This window comes from Dromiciops gliroides, chromosome 1 (genome assembly GCF_019393635.1).
Source record: "Dromiciops gliroides isolate mDroGli1 chromosome 1, mDroGli1.pri, whole genome shotgun sequence".
NCBI lineage: Eukaryota > Metazoa > Chordata > Mammalia > Microbiotheria > Microbiotheriidae > Dromiciops > Dromiciops gliroides.
Window position 1 is genome coordinate 668298275 of NC_057861.1, and position 25160 is coordinate 668323434.

The window sequence follows — 25160 nt, forward strand, 5'->3', positions numbered from 1 at the left end:
ACCTCCTTTTCTATTTGGCCAAATGAATTTTTTAAGTAATTTTTTTCTTCAATCTTTGTTCTTCCTTTTCCAAACTGCTGATTCTTTTTTTCATAATTTTCTTGCATTGCTTTCATTTCTCTCCCCATTTTTCTTCTACTTCTCTAAATTGATTTTAAAAATTCTTTTTGAGCTCTTCCAAGAAGGCTTTTTTTTTCTTGAGACCAATTCATCTTCCCTCTTGAGGCTTCACATGTAGGCAATTTGAGAGTATTGTCCTCATCTGAGTTTGTTTGTCTTCCCTGTGGATATAGAAGCTCTCAGTGGTGAGAGCTCTTTTTTGTTTCTTGCTCATATTGCAGCTTATTATTATTATATTTTTAAAGTTGAGGTCCCCTCCTTGATCATCAGGGTCACTGTTTCAAGCTTTTTGTGCTGGGAGATAGGGGCTGTGTCGCTGGCTTTCTGCTCTGAGGCCTCTATGGTTTGCAGATTTCTCACCGTCCCAGGTTTGCTTCCTCGCAGTGTGCTGGAAAGGCCAGGCCTGGTTGCGCCCATCCTGTGGGTGGCCCCCTAGGTGGCAGCCTGCCCTCTCAGCTGGTGTTGGTGGATCTCACCACTGGCCCCCTGAACCACTAGCTCGCTGAGCCAGGATCAAGGGGCCTCAGTTGCTTCCCACTGACTTGCCTGATTGCCTGACCCCCTCCATGTTGCACTGCACTGAGGTACACTGTGCTCCTCCCCTGCCCAAGTGGGACTAACCTTTCCTGAAGTCTTTTAAATTATCTCCATTTGGGAGATTGCGATCCTCTTTTTGTAGATTCTGTAGTTTCAGAATCTACTTGATTTAATGTTGTTTTTAAGGGAAATTTGGGAGAGCTCAGGCAGCTTACTGGCTTCTCTCTGCCATCTTGGCCCCCCCCCCAAATAATCCTGTATCAATTTTGCACATACTTACAAAAGCATGGCTTGTGTCCCCTGGCTAGGCTGTAAGCCTCTAGAGGACAGGCACTGTTTTCTTTTTCACTTTATTTCTCCAGCACCTAGCATAGTGCCTAGCACACAGAAGGCACTTTATATTGGTCCTTGATTGGTTGATTTCATCTCAACCCATCCCTTGGAATTAGGTTAGTAGGAAATCTCTCTGCAGTCAAAGGATTCAGGACTAAAAGAGCCTGAGAATGGCAACTTGCTTGGACAGAAAGAGCACTATTCTTGCTGTCCCTGCTTTGCCTGCTCAGTGGCTATTTGACTTTGAGCTAGTCACCTTACCACTCTGAGCCTGATTGTCATAAAGTGAGAGACTTGTACTGGATTCCACAATTCAATGCAGCAAATAATATTTCAAAGGTTCCTTCTCAGCTCTACTATTTGGGAATTCTGGTCCCTTCCTTATCCAATTCCTTTAATCCTAGCAAAGGAGATCATTAATGGCGTCAAGAGTTTCAGGGCAACTTAGCTAAAGGGGGAGAGGGTCTACAATTCAGAGGGGTGCTGAAGTGGTAAAGGGAGCTGAGCACATAAAGTTCTTACCTCACTGGCCCTTGTCTGTACCCAACACACAGGCTTCTTACCCAAGATCATTTTCCTTTGGGGCCATCTCTTGACCAATTCTACTTACTTGGAACATTGGCCAATAGAAGTGTATTGCAAAGAAAAAGGGAAGTTGCCAGTTTGGGGAAGATGCCAGGAAAAATTGGTTCTCCTTGTGTAAGACAAGGGCTAGGGCACACCTATATATAGGGATGTCTGAGATGCTGTGGAGGACCTGCCCTGGACCTAAGAGGAAGAAGAATGGGGAATCCTTGGAGGGTCCTGCTGCTGCTGCTGGGCCTGGCCATAGCAGTAAGAGCTATCCCTAGAAGAAGGCTGACCTTCAAGAATGCAGCAGTCCTGGCTACAAGGAAGTTTAATCTGAACTTAAGAGAAGGAGCAAGGTATCGTGTTCTGGAGTCCAGTCTTTCCACTCCAGTGAGTATACAGTGGGATTCCTGGGGCGGGGGGTGTAGGTGGCTGGAGTTGTGGGCAGTGGGAAACCCCAAGAATACATGAGACTATTGGGCAGTAGATAGTAATGGAAAGTACTGAACTTGGATCTGGGTTCCTGACCTGGCTCTGAAATGAAATTGTGTGAATTTCTATACATATCTACAATATCTAAGGGGTAGTGAGGTGGCACATGAGATAAAGTACCAGGCCCAGAGTCAGGAAGATTCATCTTCCTGAGCTCACATTTGGCCTAGCTGTCTGACCCTGGGTAAGCCACTTCATCCTGTTTGCCTCAGTTTCCTCATCTGTAAAATGAGCTAGAGAAGGAAATGGCAAACCATTCCAGTATTTTTGCCAAGAAAACCCCAAAATGGGTCACAAAGAGTTGGACATGAATGAAATGACTGAACAACAACAGAAAGGTATCTAAGTCCTTGCTGAACAGCTTAGGGTTGGGTTGTTTTGTTCAGGGGCCAATAAGGCCAATTCCTCCTATCATGACTGCAGAAAGATAGTGCAGAAAGAGCCCTGGATTTAGGGTCAAAGAACCTGATTCTCAACTCTCCTATTTATGTGCTGTGGGGCCTTGAACAATTGTGTTAAAACAGCTGTTCTTCACCTCTGTGTGTGTGTGTGTGTGTGTGTGTGTGTGTGTGTGTGTGTGTGTGTGTGATGGACGAATCTGCTTAAGCCTGTGGATCCCTTTTCAAAATTGTGTTTTGTTTTTTTAATAATGGAAGGAAACGCTAAATTTCAGTTAGATGTTAAATAAAATGAAGATTTTTTTTTTATCTAAGTTTACAGACCCTTTGGGAATCTGGAGACCGAGGTAAAGAACTTTGGGACTGGATGCTTTCTAAAGCCCCCTTCAGCTCTAAATTATCTCATTCATATCTCCAGGACCTAGAACAGGGACAAGTCAGGAGGAGCCCTTCACCTTTCTTAACTCCTACCTCCATCCCACACTGGAATGATCCCAGCTTAGGTCTCACCATCCCTCAAAATGACTAGATCCTGAACTGTGAAATTCCCTTTTCTTATCACAAGCTTCTATCCTTTCATCTCTCTTATTCCCTCATTCCTTTGTAACCTATTCTTTTTTTTAAGTGACTTTTTTTGTGTGTGTGTGAGGCAATTGGGGTTAAGTGACTTGCCCAGGGTCACGCATCTAGTAAGTGTTAAGTGTCTGAGGCCGGATTTGAACTCAGGTCCTCCTGACTCCAGGGCCAGTGCTCTATCCACTGTGCCACCTAGCTGCCCCTTTAAGTGACTTTTTAAAAAATAAAAGTATTTTATTATTTTTCAGTTACATGTAGAGATAGTTTTAACATTTGTTTTTATAAGATTTCCAATTTCAATTTTTTCTCCCTCCCTCCCCTCCCTTCCCCCTCCCCTAGACAGCAGGTAATCTGAAATAATTATATATATATATATATATATATATATATAAAACAACATTAAACATATTTCTGCATTAGTCATGTTATAAGAGAAGAATCAGAGCAAAAAGGAAAAACCTCAAAAAAGAAAAACAACAGCACCAAAACCAAGAGAAATAGTATGGTTCAATCAGCATCCCTATTCCACAGTTCTTTTTTTTCTTCTGGATTTGGAGAGCCTTTTCCATTATGAGTCCTTTGGGACTTTCTTGTACCATTGTATTGGTGAGAAGAATCTAGTCTATCACAGATTCGTAACCTATTCTTTGCTCTTATGAGGATATGTGCTATTTTGATTTATTCCATGTTCTCATCTATCAATCAGATTCTGGATTTATTTCCTTCTCTACCCAAGCTATAAGGGTCTCTTTTCCAGATACTCTCTTTTTTTGTTTGTTTTTTGCTGGGCAATGGGGGTTAAGTGACTTACCCAGGGTCACACAGCTAGGAAGTATCAAGTGTCTGAGGTCGAATTTGAACTCAGGTACTCCTGACTCCAGGGCCGGTGCTCTATCCACTGCGTCACCTAGCTGCCCCCCCCCCCCCAGATACTCTCTTGATAGAATATAAGCTTCTTGAGGGCAGGGATTGTCTCATTGTTCCTCCCTATGAGAATGTGAGTTCCTTGAGAGCAGGGACTGTCTTGCCTTTTTATTTGTATCCTGAGCACTTTGCATAGAATAAGAGTTTAATAAATACTTTTTCATTCATTGATTTACTATGTAAGCTTGTATCATTGACTTATCTCTGTTGTATCATCCCTTTTTAGAGCATAAGGTCTAGGAGGCGAAGGACTATGTCATTTCCATGTTGAATCTTTTAAAATTTTGTACCAGTACCCAACATAATGTTCTGAACCCAATGAGCAGTATGTATATGTGTGTATATTTAGATATGTATGTATGTATGATTAGCTGATTTTAATTTCATCTGGAACTGTCTTGAAGGGCAAAAGAAATTACATAAGACATGTCTGAGGGGTTAATGAAGTGGGGAGGGGAGCCTTCACTCTGTGCCTTAGTGATTCATACAAATTTTTGGACAGTACTAGAGGTTGTAATGCACAGAAGGAAATAACCATCCAAGGTTTTACATGTATAATAGTTATTATTTAAAATGCTTATATAGCAATATGCAGAGTGAGGGTTATTTAAAAAAAAAGAACTAGGGATTTTAATATGAGGAAGTAGAGCCTCACGGGTATCACTGAGGATTGGTGGACTGAGACTTGTGTCTGGAATATAGCAATATAGCATGCATTTGACCTTGGATTTCATTTGTTTTGCATGGCCTCGATGGATAGAATAAGAGTAGTGGTAGGAAATTTTGGAGAAGTGGACTTGAGCTTTGTGTTAGAAAAAAAATCTTCCTAACAACTAGGGTTGTCCCAAAGTGTGAGGAGCTGCCTTGGGAGGTGGTAGATTCCAGAGACCTTCAAGGTGGGCGGGATGATGAGTTGTTGGGCCCCCTGTAGTGGGGGCATGGGTGGGGTTAGATGACCTCTGAGGACACTCTTCCAAGTCTGGTATTCTGTGATTCTTTTTACACCAGCTAACAGAGTCCATTTCTCCAGTGACTTCCTCCTTGGGCCACTACTTCCCTCCATCCCTACCTCACCTCCCAGCCCAAAGCATGTAGCCCAAAGCATAGTTTCTCACTAGGTTATCCCATAAGGTAGTGATGGCTCCGATGATGAACCCTTCTGCTGAATTAGGTCGCCTGAGGTGCAGCTGTCCACCCACTTTTGCTGTTCTTATGCTACCTAGACTGCATCCAAGGGAACTAAAAGCTAGTTCTGCTGGTATAGTTCAGATCCACAAACTCTCAGGATTCAGTTCAGTTCTATTAAGGGCCTGTTATTATGTTCTGTGAATACAAAGACAAAAAGGGGGGGAAATCTTGCCCTCATGGAGTTTCTTTTCTTTTGGGAGAACTTAAATTCATTTAAGTTATAATGCATTAAAATGGATTTCATCCCTATCAATGCCACTTCCTCCCATGCTGGTATATGTTGGTTGTATGTGGGTCTTCATGGTGGAAGGCAGCTTTGAAGCCAGACTAGGGAAGACAACTGTGGATACTTCCCTCACATATCCTGCACTAATGAATAGGGGAAGGGAAATGTCTTGACCACACTGTCTCTCTGGGCCTCTCTTCCTCTTATCTTCTCATAGCCAGGCTCACCCAGCCCCACCCACCACGTGCCTCCAACTCCCATCCAACTCCACCAACACTGGGCAAGGTCTCAGCTATTCCACTTTCTAACCCTGCCACCATCTGCCTGCTTCCTAAATGCCCTGTAGAATATCACTAGGCAATGGCTTCCTTTCCTAGCTCCTCCCAGTGCCATGAGAGTTGTAGCAGGGACATTCCTGGAACCAAAAGACAAAGCTATGGTGCTCTTTAGGAGAAGCAGTGAGGTGATAACATGTTGTACTTGGAGTCAGAAAGATCTGGGTGGGAATCCTGCTTCACAATAGCTGTGTGACTCTGGGCAAGTTCCTTCACCCTTCTGGTTCTCAGTTTTCTCACCTGTAAAATGAGAGGGTTGGACTTTGATGGTCTCTAAGATCCTTTCCAGTCCTATCTCTATTATAATTATGGCTAGCATGTATATATCACTATAACTTTTTTTGCAAAGAGCTTTATATATGCTAACTCCTTTGATCCTCACAAGAACCCTGTGAGGTAGGTGCTATTATTATTCCCATTTGACAGATGAGGCACAGAGAGGTTAAGTTCCTTGCCTGGGGTCACACAGTTGGGGGGGGGGTCCCAGAATTTTGAACTAAAGTCTTTATTGCTGTTGTTGTTAGTCATGGCCCCATTGGGGCTTTTCTTGGTAATGATACTGGAGTGGTTTGCCATTTCCTTCTCTAGCTCATTTTAAAGCTGAGGAAACTGAGGCAAACAGGGTTAAGTGACTTGCCCAGGGTCATACAGCTAGTAAGTCTCTGAGGGAAGAAGAGTCTTGGTGACTCCAGGCCTGGCTTTCCATCCACTGAGCCACCTAGTTGCCCTATGAACTTGGGATATCACTGGTATGGGTATCTACTCCTAGTTCTTCTCCTTCCTCCAGTCCCCCTCCTGCTGTTAACTATAATTCTCCATGTTTCTTGAACTGCCCTGGCTGAAAAATTTCCTTCTTTTCTGGTGATGAGGCTTCCTGTATTCAGCTGGGTTGGTCATCTTTTCACAGACACAAGCCCTCCCACTGGGTCTGAAATCTTTCCAGGAAGAACCTGTGCTCTATAGTATAGTTTTAAGGAGAGCAGGGCCCTCTTCAGGCCATGATGGAGCATGAAAATGGGAGCTTGGAGTATGAGGCCCTTTGCTGACCTTGCCTTTCTATCCTGATCTTTTAGAACTCACCACTTGTGTTGCCATTGGCATTCAGAATAAAGGAAACTGAGTGTCCTTCATCAGAGAGACAGAACCCAGAAACCTGTGCCTTCAGAGAAAATGGAGTGAGTAGCATTTGGCTTTGGAGGTAGCCCCTTGGGACACTCTGTGAAGCTCCAGGTTGACTTCTCAGTGCAGAAACTCACCCTGTCTCACCTCATTATGGAAGCCCTAAGATGTAGCCCTCCCCATGCTTGGGTCACCATGTCCCTTTCCTGCAATAATAACCACCACCCCCGGCATTTGAACAACATAGAACTTCTCTTTTTCTTTAAAAAATGTTTTACTGACTTTTTTTTGTCTCTTACACCATGGTTTCTTGACATATACCACTGTCAATAGAACCTTTATTTTATTTTTTTCAATAGAACCCTTATTCACAACAAAACAAAAACAGTAACAAAACCAAGTGCTAGTATGTGTCAGTCCATGCTACATGTGACATCTGTGGTCCTCTGTTCCTCATCTCTAGGGAGACTTATGGTATATCATCTGTCCTCTGCCATCAGTTTTAATTATGAGATTTATTTTGAGTTCAGTCTTTTAATGACATACAGTTTTCCCAGAAGGATTTGGCCTTCCATTATTTGCTTTGGTCTTCGTAATAGGTGGTGAAGACAATAAAATGATTGACTGATATAGAATACCAGCATTATATAGATGAGAAGTCGCTTTGAGATCCCCTGGTGAAAACTTTTCATTTTCTACATGAGGTAACAGACACAAATAGGGGGATCCATTGACTTAAGGTCATATATATAAATTTGATGTGTAGTACTATTATGCTGGTAAATGTTTAACAACTGGCTCTCCCCTTCCCCAAAATGTTCACCCCTACATTTAATCTGCATTATTAACATTTTCTCCATCAGTTTCTTAAGTCTAGACAATAAGCTAAATTAAAAACCAGCCCTTATTTGTAGACTTTGCCCATTTCTGAAGTGTAAATTCTCTCTGAAAATTTAACAATCAGCTCTCTTAAGAGCAGCTTGAGCTATCTCCAGTACACCTCTGACTGTGGTGCAATGTAAAAACAGGGAGGCAGGAGACCTGCCTAGCTTCTAGTCTCAATTCTGACACCAAAGCTCTATGTGACCTTGAGGAAGTGGTTGAATATCTCTTAACTTCTTCATAATGAAGAACATGAATTAGAGGGTCTCCTAGATTTCTGTCACTTCTGGTGTTCTCTCATTTTTGTACTGGTCCAATATGTAGACTGAATTTCTACCTTGACTCTATAGCAAGGGATGGGAGGCAAAACAAGACAACAGACTGACCTTCCTTGAGAGGATGAGAGGTGATGTATTTTCCAAACCCTCAAACATGTGTTCTCTCTCTCTCTCTCTCTCTCTCTCTCTCTCTCTCTCTCTCTCTCTCCTGATCAGTTGGAGAAGGAATGTACAGCAAAGTTCACCAGGCTATCTCGTTTTGGCCTGGCTTCAGTTGAATGTGAGGATGTTGCCAATAACAATAATCAGGTAAGCCTTACCAAGGTCACCTGACAGGTGAGAAGGCAGACTTGTTGGAGCAATGCAACCTAGAATTGAAGGTCTTCAAGGCCCTTTTCTGCTTTCTTGCCAAACGTGTCCAAGCCATGAGTCTGACTGTAGGAACCCCTCAGATTTCAACTTAAACCTCCTAAAGTCTCAGCATAAAACCTCATTGGAAAAACCAACATCTTGGGAGACAGGAGACCCTGCCCAACATAAACCTAAGAAACTGAAAAAAGAAATCCAAGTTTACTAAAAAGGAAAACTCTGGATGAGCTCTTCAACATAGAAAAGATTTTCAAATATTCTGACCAAAGGGCTCATTGGGTTTGATTCTTCAAGGAAAATAGACTATGTGAAACTCATTAAGTTTGTGCTCATTGTGAATTGCCAAACTTGATCAGCCAAGCTTTTCCCCCATTGTGGTAAGGGTCCTAGGAAGTCTATCTTTAGCTGCTATCCTGTCTCTCCCCTTTTGACTGTCTGCTGGAGTCATATTGGAGTCTTGTCTCCACCACTTACAGATTGGGTGACGTTGGATAATCTCTTTGGGTCTCAGTTATCTATCAGTCCCAAAAGGGGGAAGTGGTGCACTAGATAACCTCCCAGGTTACCTGTCTTCTAACACTTTGTGACTGTGAGCTGGAATCTATTTCTATATAATCTAATAAAGAGAACTCAGGTTTGGGAATCAGAAAATATATTCTAGTCTCACATTGGCCAGTGAATGTGGGTCATTGGGCTACTGACTAAAAATGCAGGAGTAAAATTCAATGTATGGGTCCTCCATATTATGACTGTATATTTAGATAGTACTTTGGAGTTTACAAAACACTTTGATAGACCTTCTTGCATTTGATTCTTGCAGGTATGTGAGTATTATTGTGGAAAGCTTTACACCCCATCTTGGTTCCCAAAGACTCACATTATTCATTTATATTTTTTCTCTTCAGACGGTTGATTTTAAGGCATCTTCACTTAGTGATGACATTGACACCAAATCCCTTCCACCCAGGATTAGACAGATGTATGACCAGACCAAATTTGATATAATAACCAACATCCTGCGTAACTTCTGAGAAAAAGGACTAGAACAAAGCCAGTGAAATGGAGAAGCTTTGGTCAATATAAAAGTCATACGTTTACCTCTCTCCTCTGTTTTGGTTTGAAATAAATGAAAGTTGCAATCAAAATTCTTCAGGGTTGTCAATTTTCACTTGAGAGTTTCTGTGTTCAGTCACATTTTCTCTAATCCTAGCACAGATCTGAAACTAATTCCTTTTTAAAAAATATAATTTAATTTAATATTTCAATTAACAGGCAATTGTTTTTCTCTCCTTTCTACCTCTCCCCACCTTCATTAGAGAAAAAAAAGAAATCCCTTTGTAACATATATGAATATAGTCAAATAAGATGAATTCCCACACACACCATGTTAAAAAATGTGTTCCACTCTCCATTTTGAATCTATCATCTCTCTGTCAGGAAGTAGGTAACATACTTCATCACTGGTCATCTGGAATTGTGGTCAATTCAACAAGCATTTGTTAAATACCTACTATGTGCTAGGTACTACGCCAAGTGCTGGGAATACAAAGGTCCCTGATTTCAAGGAGAGAATACATACTATATAATGATATATTACTATGTAATCAGAATACAGAACAATACATGTAATAACAATTTATGTAATAACAATAGTCATTGCATATTATATAAGGACCATTAAATAATAACATAATAGAAAAGATATAATATCAACAATAATCATCACTAACATATACACAATGCTTTATGATAGAATGCTTTAAAAATATTTCATTCTATCCACAACAACCCTGGGAGGTAAATGCTAGTTTACTCCATTTGACAAGATGAAGAACCTGAGGCAGAAAGAGGTTATGTGACTTGCCTGGGTCTTACTGCTAGAAATGTCTGAGCCCAGATCTTCCTGACTCCAGGTCCCACATTCTATTCCCTGTTCCACCTAACTACAAGCAATTATTTATAGTTAAGACTTATGCAAGATAAATGAGAAATAATCAACAGAAGGCAGCCCTAGCATTAAGAGAGATCAAGACAGTCTTCTTATCGAAGTTGAGGTTTTAGATGGGATCTGAAGGAAGCCAGAGAAATTGGGAGACAGAGATGAGGAGGGAGAAAATTCCAGTCATGGAGGACAGACAGTGAAGATGCCAAGAGTTAGGAGACAGAGTGTCTTGTGTGAGGAGCACCAGAGAAGCCAGTGTTACTGGATTACAGAGTCCATGGAGAGCAGAAAGATGTAAGAAGACTGGAAAGGTGAGAGGGAGGAGCTAGATGATGAAGAAAGAGCCTTGAATGCCAGAGCATTCTGTATTTGATCCTGGAGGTGATAGGGAGCCAGTGGGGCTTATTAAGTGGTGAGGTGGGGGGCAGGGTGTGTGTGTACTATTATACACTTCTGGAAAATCAATTTGGCAGCTGAGTGGACAATGGATTGCAGAGGGGAGAGACCTGAGGGAGGCAGGTCCCCCAGCAGCTAGTGCAATAGTCCAGGTGTGAGGTGATAAGAGTGGTGGTAGTATCAGAGGAGAGAGGAGGGGTAGAGGAGAGAAGGAGACTTATGTGAGGGATATTACAGAGGTGAAATCGACAGGCCATGGCAACAGATCAGATCTGGGGAGACAGTGAGATAGAAAGTGAGACAGGCAGATAGGAAGGAGTCAAGGATCCCCCTTGGGTTGAGAGTCTGGGAGAAGTGAGAATGGTGTTGCCCTGCTCACTGATAAGAGAGTTAAGACAAGGGGAGGGCTTAGGGGTAAAGATAATGAGTTCAATTTTGAAATAGTGGGCAGTTCTCCATTGTATTGGTGCATTCAAAGTTTTGTACCTTTACAATTATGTTTTTAATTGTATGAATTGTATTCTTGTTCTGCTCCCTTCACTCTGCACCACAGAACATGGTAGGTGTTGTGGATTCAGTTTTTCAGGGGGAATGACAAGTATAAAGATGCAGAGAGAATAAGATCTCTTGTACAGGATAGGCCAAAAATGAAGATTTTAATAAGTTTTTGAAAATTATTTTTTCTTTTTTTTTTGCCGTATACGAGATTTGATTTTTCACACATAAATTCATTTTCTATATGTACTGTAGTGGATTCTACGGTAGTACAAACTAAAAACAACAAAAAGGAGTCATTAAATATTGAAACCTCTTCATGACTTTTGGCCCATCCTGTACAAGGATTGTAGAGTTTCCAAGGCTAAGTTCAAACCGTGCTGGGAGAGGGGAGGACACCGAAACTAAATAAATGCTAGGGGCATCCAGAGAGCATTAAGACCCACATGGCTGGACCTGCCCACAGGCAGAATGGATGGCTGCCTACACAGTGGGCTATGAGTGGGGGAGCACTGCAAGTCCTCTAGTACCAAAACATCTCCCTGTGACCTGTCCTTATTGCTAGAAATCCCCATCACTGGAGACAGTCCTCTGGTTTGAGGCAAAATTGACAGAAACTTCAAACAACATGTATATATGTTTTGGGGGGTTTTTCCATATAAATATCTTATTATTTTCCAGTTACATTTAGAGATAGTTTTCAACATTTGTTTTAAGATTTCTAGTTTCAAATTTTTCTCCCTCCCTCCCCTCCCATTCCCCTCCCCAAGACAGCAAGTAATCTGATATAGGTTATATATGTACAATCACATTAAACATATTTCTGCATTAGCCATGTAATGAGGGAAGAATCAGAGCAAAAAAGGAAAAGCCTCAAAAAATAAAAACAACAACAAAAAACAATAGAAATAGTATGGTTCGATCTGCATCTAGATTCCACAGTTCTTTTTTTTTTTCTGGATTTGGAGAACATTTCCATCATGAGTCCTTTGGAACTATCTTGGACCATTTCATTGCTGAGAAGAATCAAGTCTATCACAGTTGATCAACACATAATGTTGTTGATATTGTGTACAATGCTCTGCTGGTTCTGCTCATCTCAACATGTATATATGTTAAATGTTAGGTCACTGGCACCCACTCAACATGAGTAGAGTAGATTATGTTCTGATACTCAACAGGCCCTGAGGAGCCTGAGCCAGGCTGCATCTATTTGAGGGAAGTAGGGGAGAACATGAACCTTGGGGCATATATTGCTAGAGAAGCAACAGGCCTATCTAAACCTTAGTGACTGGGGATGGCTAGAGGAAGAGCAGTGCTGTGTGTGTGTGTGTGTGTGTGTGTGTGTGTGTGTGTGTGTCCCTGCCCGATGCTTTCTCTGATTCTCACTCTCACAGGCCAAGGTGCTTCCTATCATGTCTGGGCTCTGCCATCCAAGAGTCCAAATGACTCCCCAGGGGACAAATGAAGAGCCAGACCCAGTGGCACCTCAAAGAAGGACTGACAAGGACAGTCCCTTTAAAGTTTTTTCCCTGGGCATGATAGAATAGGGATGTCAATCAATCAATCAATCAATTAGCATTTGGCACCTGCTATGTGCCATGCATGGTGCTAATCAGTGGGGATACAAAAAGAGCCTACAGACAGTTCCTGTCTTCTTGGAGCTTACAATCTAATAGGGGAGACAGCATGCAAACAAATACATACAGAGCAAGCTATATACAGGATAAATCAGAAATCATTAACAGTGGAAGCACTGGAAGTAATTGGGGATAGCAAAGGGTCCCAGTAAAAGATGGGATTTTAGTTGTGACTTGGAAGAAGTCAGAGATGTTGGTAGGTGGAGGAAAGGAGGGAGACTATTTCAGGACCGTGGGGCAGGCAGAGAAAACACATGCTGGGACACAGTCCCCATTTCTCCTTCAGATGAAATGGCTTCATACTGTGGTGAGAAATATTTAGGTCAGACTTGTTCAGCTTGGTCCCAGTGAGCAGAACCGGGTGCAGAGAGGGAAAGGAGGGAAGTCTCAGAGAGGCAGATTCCTGCAAGAAAAAAGGAAGAACTTCCCAGACCTTAGGGCTGGCCAGAAAAATGGAACTAGTGCCTTCCTCTGAAGCCAGTGGGTTGCTCCTTCCTGGAGGTCTTCAAGCAGAGGTCAAACGAACATTTCTCAAGGACACCGAGTGGTGATTCCTGTTAAGGGATGGGACAGGTTGGGCAGGGTGATCTCTGAGATCCTGTGGTTCAGCCAGGGTCAGAGTTAGAGCTTAAACATTTGGTTACTCTTTTATAGTCAGAGGCTGGATGATAAAGCTCCAAACCAAATGTGTGTCTGGGAGCTTTGAACCAAGGTCTTCTGACTCCTGAGCTGTTACAGTGACCAATGCACCATACTGGAGAGAGGGGGAGAATAAGGGATGATCTCACAGGCCAGGAAAGTTGGTTGGGGGCGAGAGAAAGGATGGATGACAACCAGCCTCGCAGGGCCTTTGTTTTTCCTACTGCCTCATTTCCTTCTAGTTCTCTTCTTCTTTTGCAAACCTTAGCAGATGTTGCTTCTTGGCTTGTTTGTGGATCCTGAGTTCTTCCACTGTTTCCCAAGGACCTTGCCTGCTGGTCCTCTTCCGGCCTGTTTTTGAAGGCCCTATAAAATGTCCTGGGGACCAAGCACAGCCTAGGATCAATCCCAGCCCAGCTGGCCTCTCTTATTCTCTGTCCAGAAAATTCAGAAAAGAATGAGGAGGAGGGGCAGCTAGGTGGTACAGTGGGTAAAGCACTGGCCCTGGATTTAGGAGGACCTGAGTTCAAATCTGGCCTCAGACACTTGACACTTATTAGCTGTGTGTCCCTGGGCAAATCACTTAACCCTCATTGCCCTGCAAAAAAAAAAAAAAGAAGAATGGGGAGGTAAACTTATATAGTTACATTTTACCAGGCATGAGCATGAAAGCACTTCTAGTCATCATAGGCCTCTGCTGCCCTAGCAAGGCTGTGGAGGGTACTTCAGACTCAGGCCAGGCAGACAGAGAGGTATGGAGGAGTAGGGGGCAGGGGCAGGATCAGGTGCTAGAAACCCAACCTCACTAGCCATTCAAAAGTTTGACAAAGGCCTTGTGTTCTTCCAGTTCAATCCCTTCATCTTATAGATCATGAAACTGAGTCTCAGAGAGGGGAAAAGATTCATCCAAAGGTCACCCAGGTAAGTGGGGTCCAAACTCAGGTCCACTGACTCCAAGTTAAACAATCTTTCCAGTATACCACAGTCTTTTTCAGCATCTTCCAGGTCTATTCCTTCTTGATCTTAGTGGGAACCTGCTTCTTATGCCGAGGGATCATAATTTTGAGGAAGGTATCCATCACCTCATTGTCTGCCATGTTTTTCCGATGCCTCGGTTCCTGTCAATTGTCTTTTTCCTTTGCTAGCCTTGACAGATTATGCTTCTTGGCTTGGTTGTGGATAGTGAGTGTCATCGATTCAGTCTGCTGATGCCATTTCTGCAAAGACATGGTCCCCAACTGACCTGTCCTTGGAGGCCCCATAAAACCAGTTCCTTCTCACTCATACCTCTGGAGATTTAGGCAGGAAGAAGGGGACTTACAAGATGTGAGGCAAAGGACAGAATTAATGGTATCAAGAAGAATACTCAATGTTCAAGGGGATGTGAGAAGGCAGGAAATCTAATACACTGTTGGTAAAGTGATGAACTGATCCAAACATTCTGGAAAACAATGCTGAGTCATACTACAAAAGTGACTAAATTGACCATACCCTTTAATCCATTGATATTATCCCTGGACATATGTCCAAAGAAGGTCAGAGACAATTGGAAAAGTCCTATATATACTAGAATATTCGTAGCAACATTTTTTGTGGTAACATAAAAATTCAAAAACAAAGTAGGGCTTCTTAAATGGGCAATAGCTGAGCAAATTTTTCACCATGAGAAATAGAAAATATGAGGTGTTCAGAGACTTTGAGGGTTTGTTTGAATTGATTCAGAACAGAAGCAAGAGAACAGAACACTATGACCGCAAGAACATAAAGGAAAACAAACCAAAAGATATAGAATTCAGATCAAAGCAATGACCTCTTTTTTTTTTCAGGGTCATGAGGGTTAAGTGACTTGCCATGGGTCACACAGCTAGTAAGCATCAAGTGTCTGAGGCCAGATTTCAACTCAGGTCTTCCTGAATCCAGGGCCAGTGCTTTGTCCACTGCACCACCCAGCTGCCCCCAATGACCTCTTTTCTACTTCCCTCCAGCATCGCATCACATCCTGGTCTCTCAAGGATGTAAAAATGGAATTATTTCCAATACTAATTTTTAGCACCCTTTATAGATGACTCCCCTTGTTAGCTTGTGAACACAAAAATGTATTGTGTGGAAACTGATTTAGTTCTCAAGTTGTTGTGTTTTGGGGAATCATAAAATTTTAGAGCTGGAAAGCATATTCAGAGTGAGATGATGTCATCTGGTTCAACTTCCTACCTGTGATAATCCAAAAATACCCTAGAGTTTATGGGACTCTCTGAGACCCATAATGCTCATCTGTTGTAGTTTACCCAAGCTATGGACATGCTTTCTCTTCCTATGTTTTTCTAGAAACTTCCATACCTCATGTTTGTACTTGATCTATTTGGCCAGCCACTATAAGTGCCTATGATATCAACATTGGGAAAACAACCAGATGCCCCTGAGCATGAACTTGCCACATCTATACAAAGACAACTCAGTGACCTTCAATAACTGATAACTTTGTGATGCCTTGGTGTGTAGAACAGGAAAGACCCAGTTGTCCTATACATCAGTGAGAAAGAAAGGAAGAGAGCTTCATGGAACCTAGGTGTGATAAATCTGATAGAGGCCTCTGGTGGAAGACCAGTGGCCCCACTCTTTTTCCTGCTGTGGCTCAGAGATCCTGACACTATCTGTGGACACTTGAGAAAGTGGCTTCACTGAGCCTCAGTTTCCTCATCTCTAAAATGGGTTCAATATTACTTGTACTACCCATGTCATGGAGTCATTATAAAGAAAGCACCCTGGGAACCTTTAAGTCCCATAGTAATTGGAATCGTTATTATAACATATATGTTATATACACGCATATCTAGATGGATCTTCATTTTCCTACTTCCCTTTTCAACTGCCTTTTGTGGGTTGTCTTCCCCCATTACAATGTAAGGTCCTTGAGTGCAGGGACTATCTTTCTTTTTGCTTGTGCTTATATCCTCAGCCTGGCACCTAGTAAGTTTTTTATAGATGCTTCCTTTCTTCTTTCTCCTCTCTAATCCTCTCCTTTCCTTCCTTCCTTCTGTCCTTCCTTTTTTCTTCCCTAGTACACTGTTGATGGAGCCATGAATTGGTTCCTCCATTCTCAAAAACAATTTGAAACCATGGCTAAAAAGTTACTAAACAGGGGCAGCTAGGTGGCTCAGTGGATAGAGCACCGGCCCTGGAGTCAGGAGGACCTGAGTTCAAATCCGGCCTCAGACACTTAACACTTACTAGCTGTGTGACCCTGGGCAAGTCACTTAACCTCAATTGCCTCACTAAAAAAAAAAAAGTTACTAAACAATGCATGTGCTTTGAACCAGCTATAGCACTACTAGGCTGGTACCCAAAGAAATCAAGAGGGAACAGGTCTATTTTTTCATAAAATTAATAGCAGCTCTTTTTTGTTTCAGCCAAAAAAAAAAAAAAAAAAGGAAACCAAGGGGATGTTCTCCTTTTGGGAAATAGATAAATAAATTGGGGCATGTGAATGTGATGGAATATCATTGTGTTATGAAATAATGAAATGCAGCATTTCAGAGAAAACTTGGAGGACTTCTATGAAATGATGTTGAGTGAAGTGAGCAGAACTAGAACGATTTATACAGTGATAATAGAGAAAAACAACCTTGGGAAGGCTTTAAAACTCTCATCAACATAGTGATAAAGCATGAATCTAAAAGAAGGCACTCACAAGCCACTCACCATACTGCTGTGCCTAGAGGCAAGAAGACGAAATCTGGCCTTCTAACTCCAGGGCCAGTACTCTATCCGCTGTACTACCTAGTTGCCCCTAAGTGTAAATTGCATCAATTTTAAAAGGATAAAAAAATCAGTCTGATCATGTCATCTCACAGGATTGTTGTGAAGCTAAAATGAAATACTTATAAAGAGCTTAAAATAGTACCTGGCACATAGTAGGTGCTTAATAAATCATTGTTTCTTTTCCTCAGGCGATCAATTTTAAAGAAATATACATTTTTGGAATTGGCCAATGTGGGAATTTGTTTCACTGGAGTGTGCATCTATGTATTGAGAGCTTGATTTTGTTTTTGAAATTTGGCTAATGGGGGTGTGTGGGAAGGACAAATTAATTTTAAAATGACAATTATATTGTAATATATTATAAACTCTAGTGCTAAATAAATATGAGAGGAGGAAAAAGAGAAGAAGGAGAAGGAGGGGATGAAGAGGAGGAAAAGATGATGACGACAATGATGATGAAGATGATGATGAAGATGAAGAAGAAGAAGAAAGAATGGGCTTCTGACCCCAGCATCAGCTTCCCAGCAAACCTAAGCATTCAGTTTAAAGGCAAAAGATGATCATTTAGAGAACAAAAATACTTCAAAAGATTAATGGAGAAAAACATTGATCTTTTTTTCTTTTTTGGTAGTATTTTATTTTATTTTTCAATTATATGTAAAGATTGTTTTCAACATTCATTTTTGTAAGATTTGGGGTTCCAATTTTTTCTCCCTCCCTTCCTTCCCCCCTCCTCTAGATGTAAAGCAAACAGATATAGGTCATATCTACACAATCATGTTATACATATTTCCATATTAGTTATGTTGTAAAAGAAGAATCAGAACTAAAGAGAATAACTACAAGAAAGAAAAACAACAACAGATAAAGTGAAAATGGTATACTTCGATCTGCATTAAGACTCCATAGTTCTTTTTCTGGATGTGGAGAGCATTTTCCATACTAAGTCTTTTAGAATCACCCTGGATCATCGCATTGCTGAGAAGAGCCAAGTCCTTCACAGTTGATCATCACATAATGTTGTTGTTACTGTGTACAATGGAAAAAAAACGTTGATCTTAAGCCCGAGTTGGTGACTATGAGGCATATCCTCACAGCTGAAATGGAATATAGAAGATTGAAGTCTTCAATGAGAGATTTAAAAAAAAACTTGTGATAAATTGAAGTATCAAAGGAAAAATCCTCCATTTCCTCCCTACAAGTCCATGCTAATCATGGGAGACAGGTAGGATAGTCTAAAGAGCCCTGAAAGAGGAGTCAGAGAGCCCAGGCTGGGTTGGAGTCCTGACTCTGTAGCTCATTAGTTATATGACCTGGGTTATCACTTAATCCCTCTGAACCCCAGTTTCCATATCTGTATATACAGGGAGAAATGGATTAGAAGAATCTTTGATTTCAGATTAATGGATGTGGGTCTGTGTATGGAGATATCTGAGGGACACTTACCCATGACTGTAGCCACTGGTGCCTTTCTAAGAAGGCACAGAGAACTATGCCTAGGCATTCAGAGACTGGAACTGGCTTTAAGATGATTGACTGGCTGAGACTCAAAAGGGAAAACCCTTATCTTTGTGCCCATGAATATAGTAAGCACTTAATAAATGCTTGTGGATTGATTGAATATGAAGAATTAGAGAAGAATGGAAAGGCATAGGACTTGATATGGAGCAAAGCAAGCAAAATCAGTCGAAGGATACCCCCATGACTACAACAATGCAAACAAGAACAACAGCAACAAGAAATGAATGCTGTGAAATTGTAATGACCTTACCTGGCCCCAGAGAAGAGGTAAGAAAATGGACCTCCCTTATCTCTTTGCAGTGATGGGCAACTCTGGGGTACTTGGTTGGTTTTGCTGAACTGCTTTTTCTTTATTTTAAAATTTTTGTTACAAGGGATAGTTTATTGGGGAGGTAAGGGCTAAATTTGGAGATAATGGTGACATAAAAACAAAAGATATCAAACATAAGATTTTTTAAAACCCAAAACCTTGGCAAGGAATTGGCAATTGAGGGGCTGCCCATCAATTGGGGAATGGCTAAACAAGTTGTGGTATACGAATGTAATGGAATTCTATTGTGCTGTAAGAAATGATGAGCAGGCAGATTTCAGAGAAACCTGGAAGGATTTGCATGAACTGATGATGAATGAGATAAGCAGGACCAAGAGAACACTGTATACAGTATCGTCAACATTATGTGTTGATCAACTGTGATAGACTTGATTCTTCTCAGCAATACAACCGTACAAGATAGTTCCAGGGAACTCATGATGGAAAAGGCTCTCCAAATCCAGAAAAAAAAGAACTGTGGAATATGGATGCAGATTGAACCATACTATTTCTTTTGGTTTTGGTGCTGTTGTTTTTCTTTTTTGAGGTTTTTCCTTTTTTCTCTGATTCTCCTCTTATAACATGATTAATGCAGAAATATGTTTAATGTGATTGTACATATATAACCTATATCAGATTACTTGCTGTCTTGGGGAGGGGGGAGGGGGAGGAAGGAGGGAGAAAAATTTGAAACTAGAAATCTTTTGGAAACAAATGTTGAGAACTATCTCTACATGTGGCCGGAAAATAATAAAATACTTTTATAATTAAAAAACCCCCAAATTGTGAAAATTCTGGCCAATGGAAACTGCCTCAATTTCTTCTTCCCCAGCCCTGTTTAGGAGATGATCAGGGACTATAATCACCATCACAATCTCCATTTTACATAACACCTTCAATTTTTCTGAACTGCTCACAGTATATCTTCCCATTTGATCAAATCCCTAGCTAGCTTCCTGCAAAGCACAGCTCAGGTGCTACCTTTTCTAAGAGAGAGAAAGCTTTCCTGGTCCATTAAATGTTAGTGTGCATCCCCTGAAATCACCTTGCATTGTTTTGTCTTTACTTACAGGGGAACATATTGTATCTTCTCAACAGAATATCAGCGGCTGTTTTGTTTTGGCTTAGGTATCCCTAGCACCTGGCACCAGTGCCCATGATAATTAAATATTTGTTAAATTGTGTTGAACAAAAAGAGTAGTGCATACATTATTGTTCCTGTTTGACAGATGAAGAAACAGGCTGAAAAAGATGAAATAATTATAATTATGATAACTAGCATTTATATAGGGCCCACTATGCTCCGGTCACTGTGTGAATTGCTTTAAAAATCTGATTTCATTTGATCCTCACATGAACCCTGAAAGGTAGGTGCTATTATCATCTCCATTTTCCATTTGAGGAAGGTGAGGCAGATAGAGATTAAATGACTCATCCAGGGTCACCCCCTAGTCAGTGTCTAAGGGGTGGTGGTGCAAATTTGAACTCACATCTTCCTGACTCCAGATGCAGTAGATAGCATTGCACCACCTAGCTGCCCAAGGTCACATAGTAAGTGGCAGAGCTGGGAACTATGGGAAGGTACCTTGCTTTCCCATCCAGAAATCTTTCCTACTTATTCTTCCTTTTCCTCTTCTCCTTCCAGCCCCACCCTCCCCATGTCTTCTCCCCTTTCCCTACCTTTTCCCCCCTCACACCAACTTATTATGCAAATTCAGCTTCCTCTGGAGGCAATGCTTGGTCCACTATTCATCAAGGCATTGACCAATGCGAGCTTTTGTGAATGCTGGGGGAAGCCCCATCCCAGCTGGTCTCTCACTACTGGTCTTCCTGCCCTTCTACCTTATTACCCCACCCCATCTTGAACAAGGCAAGTGTCAGGGCAAAGCATAAATGGGGTTCTGTCCTACACCAGGAAAGTACTTGCCCTCCTTCAGGGTGTAGGGAAGATGGTGAGCTCCTGAGTCATACTGCTGAAGATTGGTCTGCTCCCCTCAAGGCACTGAGCTATGAGGAGGCATGGCTCTGACTGAAAGACTACAGCAGGGGCGGCTAGGTGGCGCAGTGGATAAAGCACCAGCCCTGGATTCAGGGGTACCTGAGTTCAGGTCCGGCCTCAGACACTTGACTTGCTAGCTGTGTGACCCTGGGCAAGTCACTTAACCCCCATTGCCCAGCAAAAAAAAAAAAAGAAAGAAAGACTATAGCAAAGACTTAGAACCTGGAGAAGCTCTCTATCGCCACCTGTATGTCATGCCCCTCGGTTCTGTAAGTACACAGCCAGATTCCTAGAGGCAGATGGGGATGGGAAGGGGAGACTAGACAAAGAGATGATCCTGCCCTGCTTAATTAAAAATGAGCTCCACTCACTTGAACCAAGACAGTGCATGATTGAGGGTCAGGATGAGTGGTAGAGAAAGTAAAGAATAGTCACAAAGGCACCTCATGTTTAGAAGGGACAGCCTAGCTTGGTACAAAGAGCACTAAATTCACAGTCAAGCTTCTGCTCTGATACTTACTTCCTACATGATTATGGGTAAGTCATTTAACCTCTTCGAGCTTCAGTTTCCTAATTTATAATGATTTGCCTCACAGGATTATTATGAGGAAAGTTCCTTGTAAACTGTTAAGTGCTATGGAAACATGAACTATTACTGTTTAAAGGCACTTTATCATTTATAAAATTCTGTACATATATTATTTCATTTGAGCTTCACAACAGCTCTGTGAAATAGTGTATTGTTATCCCTAGTTTGCAGATGAGGAAAATGAAGCCCAAAGAGGACAGATAATTTGGCTGAGGTCACATATAGTAAGTTGAAGGGCCAGGTTTTGAATCTGGGTCTTCTGATTGAAGACCAAGACTGGAAAAACCCTGGAGGGTTCATTGAACACTTGGGTCTTATGATAGGCCTTGAAGGATGGAGAGGATTTGCATGGCTCCTATGGATAGAGACTGCCTTTTTTCCCTTCTCTGTGAAAGATATCAACATACTAGGCATAGAGTTTTTATTCAATAACTAGAACCATAGAATCTTAGAGAAGGAAAGGATTTCAGAGGACATTTAGTCCAAATATCCCTCCCAACCAACTTTAGATTCTATGATTTCTGTTCAAGAACAGGTCACAGCAGAAAAAATCCCATTTCCTTTTTGGACAGGGTAACTATATTGATAGATTAGGGAAACATTATAGGCACAATTTACCTAGATTTTAGCAAAGCTCTCCACAGGGTCTCTCCTGCTTTCCTTGTGTATAAGATGGAGAGATGTGGGTCAGATGGATTTGAAACTGGTTAAATGACTGTGTCTAAAGAGAAGTTGATGTCAACAGCAATAGAGCTTTCTGATGAAGTGTCCCAGGGATCTGTTCTTGGTGCTGTTATTTACTATTTTTATCAGTAACTTGGATAAAGAAATAAATAGCATGCTTATCCAACTTTGCACTTATTGAATGGCAGGATTCAAAACTATCTCAACGGGCTAGAACGTTGGACGGAATCTAATAAAATGAAATCAAATAAGGATATATATATATATATATATATATATATATATATATATATATATATATATATATATATAATATCTTACACTTGTGTTAAAAATCATTTTCAAGGCCAGTCAGAGGCTGCCTGAGAAGGGCAGAGCTGTGTTGGCCTGAGGGAGCCGGCGGCCCCTAGCGGTCCGGCTGCACCGGTATCAAAAGAGGCTTCTTCAGGCCTCGGGGTTTTCTTTCCGAGAGGGGATCGACGTGTCGCAGAGAAAGAAAGGCGGGGGGCAGCTAGGTGGCGCAGTGGATAGAGCACCGGCCCTGGAATCAGGAGTACCTGAGTTCAAATTCGGACTCAGACACTTAACACTTAATAGCTGTGTGACCCTGGGCAAGTCACTTAAACCCAATTGCCTCACTAAAAAAAAAAAAAAGAAGAAGAAAGGCGGAAGCCTTCCCCGGGCAGCAGCGGCGGCAACGGCGGCCCCAGCTTCCCGGGCCCCAGCAGCCGCGGTGGCCTCGATGCGAGCGACAACCTTGGCCCCAGCACCAGCGGCGGCGGCCTGGGGTTCAGCCAGGCCCACGTCCAGGCCCTGGCCCGGGCCATGGCCCAGGCGGGCCCCGCGCAGGTAGAGGATAACGTCATGGAGGAGGCGGGGTCGAAGGAGCCAGGGCCCACCGCCACCCCGCCCATGCCCTCCACCTCCTCGGCGTCGTCCTCGTCCTCAGGGTCGTCCTCCCAGGCCCAGAAGAAGCCCGCCAAGCGCACCGAGGCCCAGGTCCAGCAGAAGGTGAACGAGCTGGTGCAGTTCCTGCTGGTGAAGGACCAGAAGAAAGTGCCCATTCGCCGGATGGACATGGTGAAGACCATCCTGCAAGACTACAAGGACATGGCCTCGGAGATCATCGAGTGTGCGGGCCAGACCCTGGAGGAGGTCTTCCGCCTGCGGCTCCAGGAGATAGACCCTAAGTACCACACCTACATCCTCATCAACAAGCTGGAGAGCTTGGACTACGACGGCATGAAGGCCGACGAAGGCGTGGCCAAGATGGGCCTCCTCATGGTGATCCTGAGCCTCATCTTCTTGAAGGGCAACTCGGCCAAGGAGGCCCTGGTCTGGGAGGTGCTCAAGAAGCTCCGTGTGGATCCGGAAAAGAGGTACAAGACCTTCGGCGACGAAGGACGAGTTTGTTTGCCAGAAATATTTGGAGTACGTTCGAGTCCCCCATACCGATCCTGCAGAGTATGAATTCCTCTGGGGACCCAGAGCCGCCCATGAGACCAGCAAGATGGAAGTCCTTCGCTTTGTGGCCAAGATTCAGAATCGAGAGCCTTCCAGCTGGGTGTCCCAGTACAACGAAGCTCTCCAAGATGAAATGGCATCTGCCTCTACTTCAGCCGGCCATTGAGCCACCCAGGCCACTTTCAGGTACGAGGGAGCGTTTTACAGACTGGTATCAAGAAAGCAGAAATCCCCCAAGTTTTTATTTGAACCACAGGCCGAGACCCTTTTACCCTCCAAGGTCTCACACAATTCAACATTTTCTCTCTTCTCTGAACCTGATGCATGGACTTTGTGGAAAAACCTGCCTGAATTGAACCACTACTTCCTCTTCCCAGGTTGGCTAAAGACTTTGTAACACAAACTCATTGCCTCAAGGACGCGTCCTCCCTTAGGCCTAGCCTTGAACCCATCCAAGGACAGGATTACAAAACCATCTCAGTCTATGCCAAGCCCGTGTTTACTTTTCAGTTAATAAATGTCATGTGCTTAAAAAAATCATTTTCATGAAGTACATGATTAGGGAGGCATAGTTAGGACTATGGACTTCAAAAAGAACATGGCAGGGGCAGCTAGGTGGCGAAGTAAATAAAACACTGGCCCTGGATTCAGGAAGACCTGAGTTCAAATGCAGTCTCAGACACTTGACACTTGCTGGCTGTGTGACCCTGGGCAAGTCACTTAACCCTCATTGCCCTACAATAAAACCCAAAAAACAAAAAACAAAACAAACAAAAAAATGGGTCCTGAAGGTTTGCTCCACAACTCCCACTCCTATCCCTAGAGAAAAATTATACAAGAAGAGGAAGATCAAGATACTGGAAACAAACTTTCCTGATTTCCTTATGTTGCTACTGTCAATTTACATAATCCATATGTGTGTGTAAAGATATATACATATGTGTATATATCTTTACATATATCTTTCAGATGGTCTTTTAATAGTTTTAGACAGAAAATGAACTGAGACAAATACAAAGACTCAAATCTCCTTGCATACCATGTAGAGTAATGCCTCACTCTTGTGACTTTGATTTAATATTATAAAGACTTCAAGAAAAGAGATTTTTTTATTTATTAAAAAAATGAAAAAATATGGATGTAAGGAAACAGTTTCAAGGGCACAAAAAAGAGGACCATGTTGAAATCTTCAGAGCTACAAGCATTGTGGATACCCTAGCTCATTTGCATATGATTATTTTATGACTAAAGAAGGTAAAACTAAAAACTGAAAAATCACATAAATATTTGGAGACTGGGGTATTATTTTTAAAGGACTATTGATTTGATAGGGGAAATTTGGGGAATAGTGACTTTTTAGGTGAAAGGTAAGTCA

General features: G+C 42.2%; 2 protein-coding genes across 3 annotated transcripts; both read left to right on the forward strand.

Moving 5' to 3' along the window:
- Positions 1-1730: 1730 nt before the first annotated feature.
- On the forward strand, positions 1731-9492 carry LOC122734792 (neutrophilic granule protein-like). 2 transcript variants are annotated; one of them, XM_043975885.1, is made up of 4 exons: positions 1732-1950; positions 6773-6874; positions 8195-8287; positions 9253-9492. In XM_043975885.1, exons 1-4 carry the CDS (start codon positions 1774-1776, stop codon positions 9376-9378), a joined length of 498 nt encoding a protein of 165 aa, XP_043831820.1. In that variant the 5' UTR covers positions 1732-1773; the 3' UTR covers positions 9379-9492. The 2 variants fall into 2 exon arrangements, with proteins under 2 accessions (XP_043831821.1, XP_043831820.1); XM_043975886.1 differs by lacking the exon at positions 8195-8287 and having other exon boundaries at positions 1731-1950.
- Positions 9493-18432: 8940 nt separating this feature from the next.
- LOC122753405 (non-structural maintenance of chromosomes element 3 homolog) lies at positions 18433-23951 on the forward strand. The gene is given in 3 exon segments (XM_044000784.1): positions 18433-18443; positions 23008-23718; positions 23720-23951. Coding segments are annotated over 3 exon segments (954 nt in total).
- The last annotated feature ends 1209 nt before the right edge of the window (positions 23952-25160 follow it).

What these genes read in the sequence shown, in the direction of transcription:
- LOC122734792 (XM_043975885.1), top strand. Translation starts at nt 1,774, where the DNA reads ATGGGGAATCCTTGGAGGGTCCTGCTGCTGCTGCTGGGCCTGGCCATA. An exon ending in AGTCCAGTCTTTCCACTCCA is followed by an intron (nt 1,951 to 6,772) that starts GTGAGTATACAG and finishes CTGATCTTTTAG; the next exon opens with AACTCACCACTTGTGTTGCC. An exon ending in TTGCCAATAACAATAATCAG is followed by an intron (nt 8,288 to 9,252) that starts GTAAGCCTTACC and finishes TTTTCTCTTCAG; the next exon opens with ACGGTTGATTTTAAGGCATC.